At 38.5% G+C, this 17,634-nt stretch overlaps 1 protein-coding gene across 2 annotated transcripts in view; it reads left to right on the top strand.

Annotated features, from left to right (window-relative positions):
- tafa5a (TAFA chemokine like family member 5a) overlaps positions 1-17,634 on the top strand; it is a 128,240-nt gene that overhangs the window by 30,426 nt on the left and 80,180 nt on the right. The window contains exon 1 of one of the 2 annotated variants that reach the window (XM_068307127.1): positions 11,403-11,950. The exons of the other annotated variant lie outside the window; for it this stretch is intronic. Coding sequence (XP_068163228.1) covers positions 11,860-11,950 — 91 coding nt within the window. The 5' untranslated portion in view covers positions 11,403-11,859. Of the gene's footprint in view, positions 1-11,402; positions 11,951-17,634 lie in introns of those variants that run through there. 2 annotated transcript variants of the gene reach the window in all.

Raw genomic sequence — 17,634 nt, forward strand, 5'->3', positions numbered from 1 at the left:
GGAGTCAAAACCAGACCCACTGCACCAACATGCCAATGAAGAGCATTAGTTAGCATGTGTCAAAGCATGATGCACGATTTGGGATGTTTAACCCATGCCCACAAGCCAGTATTTCATATTTTATTGGCTGAAATCCAAACAGTGCAATATCTATTTAATATTTGACAGCAAATTAGAATTTTTTTTCCAACAAGTGTCAGATCAGCAAAAGACGTGAGCTATTGTTTTAAGTGTTGTTTTTGTAAATTGCCTGTGTAGGTTCTCACACGCCCAGGTCAAGGTAAATCAAGAAGAGCAATAAAATAATGAACTGAACTTGCTGTAGTTTGGTTGAAGACATTTCACCTCTGATCCAAGAGACCTCTTCAGTTCTAATTGACTCATAGAGTGTCCAGATACTTAAAGTGCTGTTGGAGCAGAAAACAGTAAATAAATAAAAAATAAAAAAAACAGTTGCAAGAGGTTGCAACAGGTTTCCGTTTGTCTTCCCTTTCCTGTGCATTCTTGTTTTTGGACATTGCTGATGTTTTAGGAAAAATTCTAAATAATTTTCCGTAAACATATGATTCCCATACATTTCAAACCTGTTAACACACTAAGTCAGAAGCTGAGTCTTCCACCCTAAGGACAAAACACTGCAACATAAACAGAGAAATGTAGTGAATGCTGTCCAATGCAGTGAGGAATGCAATGATTTATACACTGGGGAGACCAAACAAGCACTCCACAAGTGTATGACTCAACACAGGAGAAACACCTCCTCAAGACTGACTGAAACTTGATTCTTTTTTGTTCTTCTTGATTGGTAAATTACATTTATTAACTACTGTAAATTAAATATGTCAGCTATTCTTAGATTTAAAAAAAACAAACTCTATTCTTGTCTTCATTTTTGCACCTTGGGTTATTTTTGCTGAAATGAACTTAGAATAGTTTGTTGTTGTTGTTTTTTTTTGGGGGGGGGGGTAGCTTGATGAGAACGGACAACACGAGGTACATCAGAACAACAATGAAAAGCATTCAAGCTTATTATTTCTCTTCTTGCAATTTTTGTTGAGCTCATAGTGTTTGCTTTTATCCTCAAATAATCCCTGTGGCTGATTAACTGCAGGCCATGTGTCTGCAGTGAAGAGCTGCAGCTGAGCAAAGAGGCGGCGTATGGATCCAATAATGTGTGTCCGTCAGCTGCCTGTGGTGACAGACAGATTGTGTTAGTGTCTGAGTCTCTGTTCAAGTGTTTCTTCAAAATTGTGAATCATCTCACCCTTTGAGCCACTTCATTGCTGCACTCCCTCTTACAAAAAGACTGGTAGGTTTTTCTGAAACTGACCCTTCTCCTTTCTTCTTTTTCTTTCTTTCTCTTTCCATTACCCAGTTTAATGAAGACAACCCATTTCAACTTAAAGTTACAGCAATCTAGAAGCAACACTGCTTCATTGTATATTTTTTTCAACCTACTGCAGCAAGTGTTGCCAACAATGTTATCATCATCTCCTGTACGTATTTTCACAATTGAATTTTGTTTTGGTCAGAGAGGCCACAACTCCTCTTGCTTTAATGCTATTTGTGCTTTTCAATTTCCATTCTATTGCTTCTCATCTTGTTGCAGGAGAGCACGGATCCTGTCGTGCATCATTTATTTAGATTGTTTATTTTTAACATCGTTTCGAAGCCCAAAGAGCGCCATAAACGACACTGAAACCCCAAGAAAATAAAATTTGTATTTTACAAAATCAGATTCTGCTTATTAATAAAAAAAAAGTGCGTCACCACATATTATATGATCTACATATTGTACATTGTAATGTTGAAACAAATGGTTTTTTCCCCCATTTTTTTTTCTTGAGCATATCAGTGATCCCCAAAGAGTAAATTCCTTTCTGCATTTTATTCATTCCACTGAACCTTTTAATAAGTGGCTACTACTCTTAATATCTAAGCCACAGCCATCCTATTATGTATAGAGGTTCGTTTGTGATTTAGACAAATCAGCATAACTGCAAGATCAAAGGCATAGACATTATGTACTGCCGTTTCAGAACATAGTTGGACATTTTGGGAAAGGTTCTTACCTGTCTTGCAGACTTAAACAAGAAATTCAATACCACTCGCACTTGCATTTGAGTAAAAGTTGGTTTCCTTGTTTGAAAGTGACCACAAACATTTTCTATCCCCAATTTTAACAAAAGTGTTGTTGTTGTCCAAATATATTGAAAGTGTCTGGACTGGAATGTCTGTGCTTTTGTCTACCTGCCACTCACTTCACTTGTGCCACTCACTTTGTTCACCTCCATGCAGCAGCGGTGTAAAACAGACATGAGTCGTCCAATGAGGTTGAAGTTGTGTTTGAACAAAATCCAAGTTGGGATTAAGTTTCCCTTGAAAACGTAGTGCTGTCAACGCTTGGCTACAAATTTTATAAATTTAATTTAATCTCTAAAATGTTGGATCATTCTTTTCATTTATTTTTGCTGACCTTATCTTATTTTAATGTTCATAAGAGAAGATATGGCGCTAAATTTCACTTTTAGTATATAATTACGTAACACTGAGGTGAATCTCTGTTTTGCCTAACTTGATTTGCCCCATCTCTTTACTTCAGCGCACCTCAGAATCACCTCTGTTCCTCCCTCTGCCACCTTTTATATCCTTAGTTATTTGCACATATTTTCCTGCTTACAGTATCTTGTGAGACTCTTGTGATGGTTTAAGAAGCTTTTCATCAGCAAGAAACCGGACTTAGGGGACTAGTAGAAAAAACTATTGATGCTCTTTCAGGAAATAGAAATTATGAAATAGAAACTATGGTTCATTTAAAGGTTATAGGATATTGATTTTTAATAATTACGTCCTAATGGATTGAATGCGACATTCTCATTACTAAAATTGATCAATATTTAAATGACAAAGCCCCCCCCCCCTGAATTCTTGTATTGAAAATTAACTGAGGCTGTTGACACTAATGTGAGATGCTAGGGTTTTCTCCATAATCAACTCAATATATCAGTAATGACACAGATTTGGCCATAATAGTAAAACAAAAGAAAAACACTTAATAATAGTGATTATATTGCAACTTCTTTTGACACAAATTGAAAAAAAAAGTAATTTCAGTTGATGCATATTTGATTTTTTTGGGCATTTTGTCAGGAACATTTCAAAGTCTGGTCAGGAATTAAAACATCTAAGTTCTAAATTACTTTATTTTGGCATATGTCAGTGTAACAGATATTATCTATTGTAATCAGCTATAAAACAACCAACTGATTTGATGAGAGGTATTACAAGTAACTATACACACTGTAAATGAGCAGCATTGTTTAGTCAATGTCAGTTTTTTTTTCCACTTTGTATTGAGGGATCTTCATAAAAGGCTGGTAACGAATAGATTTAAGAAGAAATAGCCTCAGTTCTTAGTGTTTCCAGTTTTATTTTGTTCTTTCTTGCGATTCTCATTGATTTAGTTTTTTATTTTTTGGATACTTTGTCCTCTAAGTAACAATACACACATCTAAGCCCTTGAAGTGTTGGAGTGAACAGGCAAAATTGTGTTTTGCTTTTATTTGTGTTTGGTCCTGAGATAAATAAACTGCTTAAAGTATAAATGATGTCTCAAGTGTGTATATTGCTATTTAATAAACTGACATAATTTGTGCAGCATACCCTTAAATCTTTGTATAAAATATATATTTGAAAAAGTAACATATGTCACTAGAATTCTACTTGCTTTCATTTCTACACCTTACCTGAAGTTGTTTCTCTAATATTACTATGATGAGTATAATGATATACTCTTTCTAGGGTTGTGTACATTAAAATCACAAACTAGATAATACATTAAATCAACTGTAAAATAACAAATCTGAATCATGTCTACAATGTAACACAAATGATGAAGAAACAGATAAAAATATAAAAATAAAGAGAAGAAACATTAAGTCCATTCACACTGCATGTTGAATCAAGTGTTGCAAATGATTAAACAATCTACTATTTAAAAAATAATAATGTGTGTGGCATACAGGATTAATTTCAATTAATCAATCCCAAAGGGAAATTAGGGTGTTAAAATATTTAAATTTGTTTGGTCTGATGATTAAGATAATTAACATGCTCCAATAACAATTACAGCTGGATTGTTGGAATTTGGACCAAAGATTACAGTCTACAGTTTGCCTTATTCAACCCAGTCAAGTTGGAATCTGAAGATTAGATAAGCGTAAATCTGTCTGACACAGAGATCATTACCTCAGATGTCCATGATGAATGAATGAATGAATGAATGAATGAATGTTACTTAGAAGACAATACTTGTAACACTCACCTTAGTTTTTGTTTCTTTCCATCAAAGTCACACATGTGATAATTGTCACATACATTGGTACTTACACAGAACCAAAGTCATTCTGCAGTTTTAACTGTAACATACAGACATCTTAATGCTTAATGACATGGTAACATTATCATGCAGTGTAAATCATCTACATAAAACCTAAAAGCTTATTCCCCTAAAAAAATTTTTGTTGATATTTAACGGACAGCATAAAACAGTTCCTTACTTTTTACCCTACCTGTCTGTAAATGCAATGAAAAGAAAATCTTTAATGAATTAAATAAACTAAGTGCAGCTTTTAATGCCACTGATTATGATGGTACGAGAGCACTTAACTGGTAACTAATGGAATCAGGCCAGGTGAGCCTTCAGTGCCGAGGGATGATGGATGATTGAAGATCGAGCAAATGGAGAATAAATGGAGAGGAAGCTCCCAGATGGGTGACACTTGTCTCCAACTACAGGAAATGTAGCTTAGCGGCGTGCTCAGGAGGATGAGCCTCTCACTAATGATTGCCATCTTGCTGTATTGCATTTCCTATAGTAACAATTAACTGTGCATTGTGTGTATACAGTTAATAATGAATGTTATCATAACTTCCCTGCTTCAGTTAGCATGAGTGACACTGCTCCCAATTAAAGAGAGCCAGATGTTTAAACATTTAAGATGTTTAGATTGAAAACCATGAATATTTCATCACTTGTATTAAATGACTAAAAATAACTATTTCCTTATGCGTCGTGCATCTCCACGCAGACAGAGAGCTGGTTCAACACAAATTTGAAACATTTTAAACTGATTTTACTCAAAATCTGAGACATTCTTGATTCGTTAAGTCAAATATTTTAAGAAGGTACTTTGAGTGGCGACCCATGCATCAGCCTGTCAAAAGTAGACAGATAGGCCCCTCCACAAGGTGCATGTGAGATCATTCCTTAATTCCTTTTCAGATTAGGTGCAAAGGTGTTCCCCAGAAATATAGGGTTGAATAGAATTGGAGTTAATAAAAGTAATTTATCTTTTCTTTTAGACCTATAATAAGCACTTTATAGAAGTAAATGAGCTAGAAAGGACACTGGTATGTTCTTTACAGCTCATATATTTCCATATTTATATTTAGTTTTTAATAATTCCCTAAAATATATAATTGTGACAGATGTCTGAGATGATGTGTTTTTGATGGATCATTTCCTGAAAGACACTTTTCTCCTTTCCTGTGTCTGGCATGGACGACTGACAGCGAGCAGCAACAAAGACAGTAAATGTCATATCAACCTGAAGCAAAAACTGATGAAACAGAGATATTCACAAGCTTAATTGGTGCTTCGTGCCCTCTGAATGAAGACAGGATGAATCTACTGCACATTTCATGAAAAACATGATTATTGATGCTTACTTTTGTGTAGTAACAGCCATTTGATGTTTCTGCTGATAGTTATATAGTTCTCATAGTGATCCTGCAAAGAATCACCACCCACCTCTGTTATCTCCCTCAGCTCTACATTATGTTTTATAAATTTTCAGTCATTTTTTTTGGTTTTTCATTTTTTTTCTCCATGATGAAGTTGGATTGTGGTATTAAATCATGTTTTCATTTTTAATATATTCAATGCCATCAAAGAGTAATCAACTTTGAATTTATCACTACATTGATGTGTACCGGTAGTTTTTTTCTTTAAATTTTCATTATAAGCATGTATTGTTGGTCAATTATTGGTTGCTCTACCATTCATCATTGATGACATGTTGCCCAATTATTAGACCACATTCCTACCTACATTAGGACCTTTCTATTTTTTCCTACCCTTCTGTTTTTGCCGCATTAAGTTGTTGTGTTCTTACTTTTTTTTTTTTTAAATTATCATCAATATAGGGAATGCTAGACCATTAAAGAAAAAGAAACAAAAAAATTATGAACATTTGTTTTTTTTTATAGCTGGACCACAATAAAAATTGTCCACAAAGAAAGTTGTTTGGGATCCATTAGTAGAGATTTGGAATTTCCAACTCTGTGTTCTTGAATAATGTCCATTGCTGTGGGCAGTGTCTGTTGATTTTTACTAAATACGGGGACATCTGTCATATCTCTTAACTCTGATCCAGTGCCCCGGATCGTCTCCGTCTCAAATCATCATAGAGTTGTTAATGATTGGTTTTGCTGGGTACATTCTGGACGATTGGTATCATCTCGTCTAGAAGCAAAGGGATGGATGGACTTTGTTTGCTGTGAAATTTCTTTTCTTTCCTTTGTAATTCATAGACGATTGAACATTTATCCAATTATCTGTCTGCAGCATTCTTACAGGACTTTATTAGAGTTGAATGTATCCCACAGGCCGTAATTCTTTCCTGACAGACAGCGGGAGTGTGTTCATCTGTCCAAAAAATAATGTCCCCACCTGTCAGAAGACACATTAGATCACAAAGGAAACCATATTAGGGGCTGTCATCTCAACTTTTAACTTTTATTAAAGTAAGAATCTTTGTGTTGGACAAGCTGCTGGATGTGAGACATATGTTCCAGCTTTTCCATCTGATTAAGACCTACTCCAAATTTATCGGCCATGGGAAATAATGGGAAACACAGCGAATGTGGAAGTTTTAGGCCATTACTCATGGCTTTTATTGGCATAGGCTCTGTCTGGCATACGGCCAGTGACCTGCACAGAGGACAAAGCAAGTAACGCCTCTCCTGGCTTCTGGCATGGAAAAGCAGCGGTGAGGGGGTGGCAGCATGGAGGAGGAGAAGGGAAGAGAGGATGGCAGCAGTGTAGGTGGGTGGTGTGAAGATGGAGAGGAAGAAAATGGTTTAATAATCTATGAAAAAAAGAAGAATGGAATAGAATGTCACATGGCTCTAACACTAATTTGAACACGTTATTACCACATTGTACAAAAAAATGAGTGTGACAAGAAAAAATCAAGATGAACAAGGCAGTTTTAGGTTCCGATCCAGATATACGGCTTTAGTTTGCATGTTTGGTTTAGTTTGGAGCTTCCACAATCAGTGCTCTGGCTTCCTCCCAGCAATGTGTAATACAAGTTAATTGGTGACTCTGAACTGCCCAAAGCTTTTAAAGTAAATATGTGGTTGTTTCTTTATGTGAACTGAGGACCTGTCCAGAATATACCCAACCTCTCACTCACTGTCAGCTGGATAAGCTCAACTCAAGTCTCCTGTGACCCGGCAAAGGAAAGTAATCATCAGAAAATGGATAGAAGAAATAAATGGTCTCAGTAGCCCCGACATGAGCTCCTGTGATTTCTGGAATAATTTCAGGGAACATCCATCCATCCATTCATTTTCTTGAAGACAAGATGACCGAAATCATCTCGTATTCAGCTGCTTTTCTGCCTTGCGGGTCACAGGTCTGCTAACATTCTGGCATTAAAATGTTTAATAAATAATATCAGCTTGATACTGCAATCATTCATGACATGACATCTGTCAGACAATTTGTATATATTTATTCAGCTGATGTAATATTACTTCATGGTCAATTTGTTTTCAGCAAAGAGAGGAGTTGACATAAAGGGCCCACTTTAGAACCTCTTTCTGGTTTGTCCATTCTGAGCTACTGTAGAATCAAAGTCGTTCATATTGAAGGCTTTAATCGGATCACAATGACGCTGATTCTTAATTTAAGGTGATTAAAAACTAATAAAACTTAATTATGAATATTATATTCAGTGACTGCCCCCTGAATCTTTCAGAGTGGACCCTCAGGTTTTCACAAACTCCAGAAGGGAAAAAAAGAAAAACTCATTTTGCACTAAATAATATATAGAAGCGCTACTTGGTATGTAAAAATAATTACTATATGCAGTAGAGTATATACATGAAAACTGTGACCACTGAGTGTTTTAATTAAATAACTGATGATGTCTTCAGGGTTAGAAAAAATCATTCTTTGTCTTACACAACAATAATGGAAAGACATACCCATAACTGAGGTTCCTATACTTGTAATGAAGATAGTGACAATTAACTTTTAAGAATCACCCTGTTTTTATTCCATAGCAGTGTTTGAATACAGGTTGTTCTACATTTGGAGGTTGTTTGTTGAGCATAACTAATGTTAATGTGTACTTCACAAATACCTGCACAGAAGCCATGAGTTCATTTTAGAAATAAATGAGTAAAGCTACTTTCTTTTCCAACCTCTGCACATACTGCAACAGTTGGGTCCTTTTAGACTATTTTATAGGTTCAATATGATGTTGTTACAGTAGTTATATGTGGCTCCTATGGCATATTAAAAAGTACAGTATTCCAGTCACAGTGATTCCAATGGGTTTTTTAGGCTTCTTATAAGGCTAATCTAATTTAGTTCATTGCTTTTTGGGTGAGTTTAAATAACACAGTAAAACCAGCATATATATATATATATATATATATATATATATATATATATATATATATATATATATATATGCTGGTTTTATATATATATACACACACACATATATATATATATATATATATAAATCTCTGTAAGTACTCTGTAATTAAGTGACTGTAGCTTTACCTGTAATGCACTGTATTTCGGAGTTTCATAATGTTCTCTCAAATTAATGTATTAATTGAAATTGTATTCTTTCAAATTTACATTGCAAAACTTGTCACAGTTAATTGCTGTATACATACAGTCTGTAAACTGCATTTGACTCTACAAGGATACGGCAGTGAATGATTAATAAATAATGATTCGGTATTATTGAAATGATAAACAGACAGTCCATCAGTCTTTTAGGAGATATGTATTGACCAAACCTCCCATCAGACTTGGTACATACACAGATGTACTGAGGTGTAACGCATAGATTCCCTTTATGGGAATTCGCAATGGAGGTTACCCTAATAATGCAGTTCTGGATATCTGTGTCAAAAGGCTGAGCAGGTTGCATTGTGTGTGTGTATTTTTTTGTTTTGTTTTTTTGAAGTTTTAGTTCACATATTTGTCTTTTACTTGCCCGTGATACTCTGCTGCTTACATTTAGGCTTATAATACAGTTCTGTAAAAACAGCTTTCTCTTAAATTGCTGACATCACATACCAGTCATTCCAGTGTGCATGATAGTTTATAGCATGACACTAACTGCATGACATACATTCAGCAGTTCAGGTCTCTGTAAAGGTTTTCAGGGCGTTATCAGCACATGCAATGGTTTTGTACTATATATACACACTCACAGTCAAAAAAACCCCAAAAACCACAAACACTTTTCCAACTCTGACCTCTGTTGCGGTCAGGTCTCTTGTTTTCCATGCAATAGATGATTATTGTGTTAGGGAGAAGACAGAGGAGAAAGAAAAGAAGGCCTTCTCTGACACATAGACACAGACACAGACACACACACACACACACACACACACACACACACACACACACACACGCACACACACACACACACACACACATACACCCATGAAAGCATGACATAAACACATGCAAACAAAGGCATAAACTTTAACATGATTGGTCTGACACGCATGCCATCCAACAGAGAACGTTATCAGTTAATTAGTACTAGTAGCTGCAGGGGACAACTTTATTGACACTGCAATGACAGCTTTTTGCTTTGAGTGGCACTGTCAGTCATCACACATGTCATTTCTACTCAATTCTAACAACACAGACCCTGGGATGAAACTCACAAGTGCCACAAGGGGAAAAACACTGCTTTCAAATGCTCCATTTGAGCCGGTAGGTCACTGAGTCACTGAAGCAGCTGAATGGAAAATTTTTATCTTTCCAATCATCCTCTATCATACAGTATACAGATGTACATGAAATAGAAACAATAGCCGGGTTTGTACTCCGCGGGAGAATGGCAGATTAAACAAGCCATTGTTTTTCTTGTCAATATTGGGCATCCTCCAGTCGAATTGCTTCCACTCAGAATTCTGATATCCTTTTTGAACATCGGACTGAGACAGAGGAGCGGAGGTTTTTTAATCATTTGCTATTTCATTAATGTTTGAAATATGATGAAATTTTAGGCTACATGTGTAATAGGTTTCATGTGGTGTTGATTATTCTAACATGAGCCTCGGGCTAGGCTATCAAACCTAGAACTTCTTTTAAACAGGGAAGATTGTCTAATAAAAATGTGCAGAAAATCTCCCAACATACTCATGGTGAAAATCCACCTAAAATCAGCAATTTATAAGAAAATATTTTGGCTGGACGTTGTCACATATTTTATCATGGAAATAAATCTTTCTGACATCATTATCATAACATGGGGGTTAAAAAAAACATACTGTCTAAATGAGGCAAAATTATTTGCAGTCCGTTTGGATCATACGGAGCCCACTGTTTGCACACTTATTCATCAGGGAAAATATCTTTTTATAGCAACGACGGACCTTTTAACTGGAGAAGATTATTTGGGGGAGTTGTGACGCAATTTGGAGCTGAGCAAAGCGTAAGCAGTTGATTCAATATAGGGAACACATCACACAGGAGGAGAAAGAAAAATGAGAAGTGCGATGTGCGGATATTCACACCTCCGTCCATTTTGATTTTCTTTTTAATCTAATGGAAGAATACATTAAATATAAAGAGAGAGTTTTTGCTCAGCTGCATCTAATTTAAGAAAAATCAGGGGCCGTTCATCCCCACTGCCTCCGGTTTGGAAGGTTCTCAGGAGCCATGACGCGTAGATAAAGAGAGGATTATCCAGGAGATACATAGTTTATGAAGCTGGCAGTGTTCGTGCGTAAATGGTAAGAGTTGCATTGGCGTGAGTCAAAAGGGAAAGTGGGCAGCGGGAAGGGATGGGCAAGAGAGAGAGAGGGAGAGAGAGAGAGAGACAGAGAGAGAGAGGGGGGGAGCGAGAGAGAGACGGAGAGAGAGAGAGAGAGAGAGAGAGAGAGAGAGAGAGAGAGAGAGCACGTCGGACCAATATGAAAAAGAAAGGAGTGAGAGATGGAGAGGGTGGGAGAACGAGAGAGAGAGAGAGAGAGAGAGAGAGAGAGAGAGAGAGAGAGAGAGAGTTTGCTAGGGGACTTGGTTGGCAGTGTTTTCCTATGCCTCTCTAGCAGTGGGAGAGATGTGCGTAACATGCAGCGGAGAGCGGTGATCATCTGCGCACCGCATCGCTGTGGACCGCCGTGCGCACTTGAGGAGACACACTAAGGAGCGCAGCCCGCTCTGTCGCGATCTACAGAGCAGCAGAGTACACGAAAGACTCTAGACGGAAAATAATACAGAGAATATGATCCGGTGTGAGAGACGATGTTTGTCCGACAGATGCTGATTGGGGGTTAGCAGCCCTGCTGTTTGGAGACACTGACGCACCGGCGGCGAAGCAAGAGCGCTTTTTTTTTTTGTCGGCGCGCAGGATCCAAACCTCTCTGCCACATTGAACCGGACTATGAATAGAGGATTTTGCACAAAAAGGATGCTGAATTACATGGCCAGCAGATTATGAGTCAGTGCGTGCCTGTGAGCTGAGGTGGAGTGTGTCTCTCCCACTACACGGCTGTCTCATCCACCACAATCCTTCCTCCGCCAGGATGCAACTGCTTAGAGTTGCGTGGGCACTGACCGGAGCGGCGATCTGCTGCTTTCTTATTCTCATTATTCACTCCCGCCTGCTTAAAGAAGGTAATCACTCAGAACTCCGTTTGATTACGTGCCACTTTGCGCTTTTTGAATGAACCTCCTTCTAATAGGTAGTTTCCATGAAGTTTTACGCAGCAGCAGCTTCATTGCGCTTCGACTTTAACAAAATCAAACATCGTCCTTTTGTTCGAGTCGCTGTAAAATAGAAATCGAGTCAAAACAAGCAGTTTGAATTGAAAGCACATTGAATTCACACGCATTGGTATTACTCATCCGTATTTTTCCTTAAGTCACACTTGAGGATGATCAATTTTGATGGAAGAAATACGTTAAAGCTGTGCAGGGAAGAAGCTGCTTTAGCAGCAGCAGCAGCTCACAGTTTGTACAGAATACTGATTAGTTGTAAACGTTTTCAATAGATGGCACTAGAGTCTAGCTTTAGGGTAACATTGAGGTCAAGCGACTCTAATGTCTCTTTTTTATTTCTGTTCTTTTTCTGCCCCACATATGTTCCAGTGGGATACATTTCAACCCTATTATCACCTACACACCACACAGCGAGTCTGAGTGCTTCAGCATGCTGTTCACAATGTCTCCATCATCGCTGCCATGCTTTATAGATTGTACCTCCTGCCTGTCTGTGTTGTAGCAAATGATGCAGCCCTTATGGGGTTGTTTTGCATTTGCAGGGCATTGAGTTGAATTTCCTCTCTTCTATCAATCACCAGAATCCAAATCAATCAGAAATTAACTGATGATTCAGTGTGACAGATTGCAGCAAATCATTCACTCCACCTGGAATGTGCTGTAATAAAGAAAAACTATACCTGCCTGTGGGGGGAGTCTTTATGAGTGCATTTAATGCTCAACTCCTTATGAAAGTCAAATGTTGCAAACTAGGGAATTTTTGTACTGCATGAACTTGGCATGGAAACAGCACTTAACATTCCCTATATACATATGCATCCCGAGGCAAGCAGATCTGCTTGGCACATAGAAACTGTCATGGGTTTCCTTTGTGCTGGCTTGGAATGGCCTGCCATCCCCTCCCTGCCTCCGGCCCCGGGCAAATATTCAGGTCAAGCAGTGGCAAACACTCTCCTCACCATGGTGAGACCATGAATACTGCAGGGTAGAAGAGTGTGTGAGGAAGAGTAAGAGAGAGAGAAGGAGAGAGAGAAACTTGTCCATCAGCCAACATGGGAGACAAGGGGAGTTCGAGATTTTGTACTGGCGCATGTCCCGAAGCCTTTCTTTTGGAGTTTTAATTTACTGTGGCATACTAGTCTTTTCCACAGAGGTCAAAGAGAGGATTGTGTGGCCAAATTGAAAAAAAAAAAGTGCTGCTCATGGCTGTGTTAATGCAACGGACTCTCTTTAGATTCAGGCCATCAGCATTGTCGAGCCTGTTGACTGGCAAGGCAATATTTTTGACCTTCACCACGGAGTTGTTTGTCTGTATCATGTTGTGCTTTTTTGCTGCAGCATTTTCCCCCTAAGCCTGCATTTTATTTGCTTTCAAGCTGCAACACCTAATCCAGATTTTGATAAAGCTTCTGGTCACTCTGGGGCAAGGAGCATATTTGAGTTCGCTGTAGGTCATGAAGTCATATTGAAAGCTGCTTGAGACAGATGAAGGGAGAGAGGTCTACAAAGGAAGGTTGAGAATATGCTCACTTCAGGCTACAAGAATAGCCAAGGTCAAAGCAAGATGTGAAAGCTAATAATGCAAACTGATAAAAATGAATTCAAAGGACTGCATTAGTGACAGCCTTTTAGGGGTGGTTGTAATGAAAGTCATGAACATGGGCTATTCAAGAAGACATACTCTTTTTAAATCTTGCCTCACATGTTCTCTCATAAGAGAACATGAATTACATACATTATACAGAACAAAAGGGGGATAGGAAAAAAAATATATAATACCACAGATGAATCATCTGTATTGATGATGTAGAGCTATAATTATGCAGGTAAAGGTTGAACTGCTGACTAGCTGGGGATCCAAGAATGAGAATTTTGGTGATGATTTCCATCACCAAAATCAAAGAATGGAAATGTCACCACTCTGCACCCCTATCAGACAACCGGACATGCCAGTGAGAGTATTTTGGGAAGCTGTGAGCCTCAGAGTGTCAGCCTTCTTGCATAATGTGGCGCAGAGAGGGATGAGGATGCAGGGAGGGTGATCTGAGAATGGACACATATTAAAACATTATGCATAGGGAATGTGGATGAATTTTGCCCTATAAATTTCTCACACTTTCCACTTCAATAATTCAGGCGGTGGAGTAAATCCCATTTTGCTCTTCATTGGTTGAGAGATTTGTCACATGGCAATAGAGAGTCTTGACAGGTTCATGGAAGAGTTCCTGCTGAAGGGATTCATTGGTGAATCCGGAGCCGTCTGCTCTAGGGCAGGAGAGGGTAAAATAATGACATGACCATATGTTACTCAAATTTTTTAACGTGAAATTGTAGCAGCCTGTAGGGTTGCAATTAAAATTACGAACATCAGCTTCTTTAAAACCTTGTCTCATTAATAAAGTTGTAAATTTGTGGATTTCTGTGAAATGTTGCATCATGCCAGATAAAGATATCCAACCTTATAGTGGGAAAATAATAGAATTATTTCCTCTTAGTGAAGAACATTATTTGAGCATAATGATATTCTTAACTACTATAATTTTAGGACCTACAGCTGGAGGAGATGAATTGAATAATCTCTAATGACTGATGTACAGTACATGGTGCCATAGCTGAAGTCTATCCAAAAGAAATTCATCTGTGCTTTTATTGTTTTGTCTTTCAAAATCATGATTAGTATCTGGAAAACCAGGCTTGAAAAGACAAGAAGATACAGTTTGATTTGAAATAGATGTAAAAAGTAAGCCAACCCTTTTGACACGTGGTGTCGTGAAGCAAATTTATAGGAAAGCCCTCATCTAATCTCCATCTTAAGCGTACCCATAAAGCCTTGTTTCTGCACTCCCAAGTGACCCTTCAGCGTTCTCTACCTCTGTCGTTCAGGCCACCAGTCTGCCTGATGACTGCAACCATTGATCCTCAGATAAAACCTCAGGGTAAGCCATAATGAGCCAAAGTGGCAGAGATGTGTGTAGTCATACATTCCGTCTGACATCACGCCACCCAAATCAGTTTCCCTTGACCGCAGACAGAAGCTCACATCCAGGGAATCCTGTTAAAAAAAAAAAAAAGGCATCAATGTTCTGAGCAGCCTCAGGCAGATTTGGGTCAAGCAATGGCAAAGGCTCGCTGTCATCTACAGACGCTGGTCTGTGGAGAAAGTCTTGATACATCCTCAGACATGAGTTAGAATGTAAACCACCTCATGTATGCACTCATGCACTTTAGCCTGAAAAATCCCCACAAAGGATCAAATGAATTCAAATCATTGTGGGAAGTAAGTTCTACAGCGTGTGTACTCAGACATAATGTCAGGTACTCCACGATCGACGGTGTGTTCTCTGCGCGGAGAACTTGTAACTGGTCAGTCACACAAGAGGCTGACTTTCTAATGGAGAGGCTCTTGTTGAAAAAATGCATAATAAAATCACCTTTAAAAAAACCTGAACTTGAAGCTCAGGTCACTGCAAGAAGAAACTTCTGCTATCTTGAAGAAGTCATTTCTGCGATTGTAGCTTTAAGACGTACAACCCCATTTACGTGTCGATCACCTGTGGAGTCACAGTTCATACACAATAATGGGATTCTTTTATAATGTACAGGCTGACTGGTTTTCTGCACCACAGTCATCAAACATGGTATGGTATGTAACACTCAGAGGGACAGCTACACAACTGTTGTTTGTATTGACAGTTCTTTGCTAGACTACTTTGTATTTTCCTATTACAAGAATTCCATGCCAACTATCCAATTTCATCATGCCATCTGTGAATGCTGCATTTCCTTTTCAGAATATTGAATGTATTTGTAATAAAGAAGCAGAGTGTTGAATATTCAGGCTTGTTCATTAAAAAGCAAGCATCATTTGCCTCTAAAATATGTAGGCTGTTTAATTACAACCAAGGCCAAAGTGATCTTAGGCTCCGACTCGAAAATGACTCAGTGATGCAACAGCAGAGGTGTAGTCATTAAGTATTTTCTTCCTTATAAAGCATCCATTATTAATCTGCAGATTAAGGGGCTTTCAGGGTAATTTAGCCCTGGAGCACAGCTTGAGGATAAGCAACATAAAGATAATATGCATGTCGCTAATGTTGCAAGGATGCTTTTTTAGCGTACAGAAGTGACATCACAGTCTCTGTGTCGCACTTGGCAAATCCTCAGTGATGTTGGATCACTCACAGCAGATCGTTTCTCTGCATGAACTCTGACGTGAACTGATTTAAATTGAACGCAATTTATTGTTAATGGTCAGTATCAGCTCCAATCCATAAGGGTAATGCACAATAATCAATTGCTAAATTGATTCACTACCTAAACGCTCTGTTAATTAATTCACTTCAATGAATCAATCACAGTTGCAGCAGAGACCTGTGGTGGTATATCAAGGTAATCTAAGCCTACTCTAAACAACCCCCTTGTGTCCTCTGTCCACAGGCACTTTTCATCTGAGTGTGTGAGCGCTATTTACTCATGGCACTGTTTTTCACTCTTCATATTGATTCTGGGACAGTAAAAAAAAGTGCACTATTGCACCCAGTTTTCCTAAAGTCTTACTGATTGCATTATGGCAGTGCCGTGGGACAATAAAAAAGGAAGGCTAGAGAACGACAAATGAAAAGCTGGCTGTGAGGGTAGTCTTTATTTTCCAGGTTTTGTTTTTTTTTTTTACTGGAGAGACTTATAAGGCTTTCGGAACGGTGTTGTCAGGAAAAGTTCAACCTGACACATTTCATCCTTGCGCTCCCAGCCATGAACTTCTATCTAAAATTCCCCAAGGACCCACCAATACAAGCTTTGAGAAATAGAATTGAACTTGTCCATAAAGCCTTGAATCAGCAAGGGTGGTGCTACGCCTTGCATCCTTTGGCAGATTAACGTAATATAGCGGCTGGTGATAAAATGTGTAACACATGCAGTAAATTGTGGCTCAGACCAGCAAGCCAGCACAGATTACTAGACTGAGCTCCTCATGGATGTAAGATGTCGGAAAACGCATAAAGGATTGGGTGATTTTAATACCGAAGCTGTATCTTTAATTAAAACCTCATGCAGGAGCCAGGGAATGTGTTGAGTGCAGTAGAGCTGGGCTCTGTAAATTAGCCATGTGAGGGAGTGTACGTTCACATACACAAGCCTGAGTGGAGGAGATGTGTGCATGCACACACACTGAGGAGGAGGACAAGCGGAAGGAGGGCCAGGAGTTTGAAAGGTTCAGGACTAGCCAGAGCATTTGTCTATCGGCTTGTCAGTTGGGAGAAAGATCCTCTTGGATCAGCGTTTTCCTCCAAGAAGGGGCGTATTCCTCTGGGCCTTTTCTTGCAGCACTGGCAACATGTCTATCATGACCATCTCTCAAAGAGAAGATTGTTCCTGCCCTCAAATGATCTAACCAGAGGTTGTTCATCAAGAAACCCAAGCTCAGATACTGCTGATTTAAAATAAATGAGCCCGACCATGTGCACTTTTTCATAAGCCACCTCTCCAGACTATTGATTCATGACCACCGGTGTGCCTGAGTGTAATTCAACCACATGTTCTTGAGGAAATGATGGGTGAGAAGTGTGCTTACCCTTCTG

This window comes from Antennarius striatus, chromosome 22 (assembly GCF_040054535.1).
Source record: "Antennarius striatus isolate MH-2024 chromosome 22, ASM4005453v1, whole genome shotgun sequence".
Classification (NCBI taxonomy): Eukaryota; Metazoa; Chordata; class Actinopteri; order Lophiiformes; family Antennariidae; genus Antennarius; species Antennarius striatus.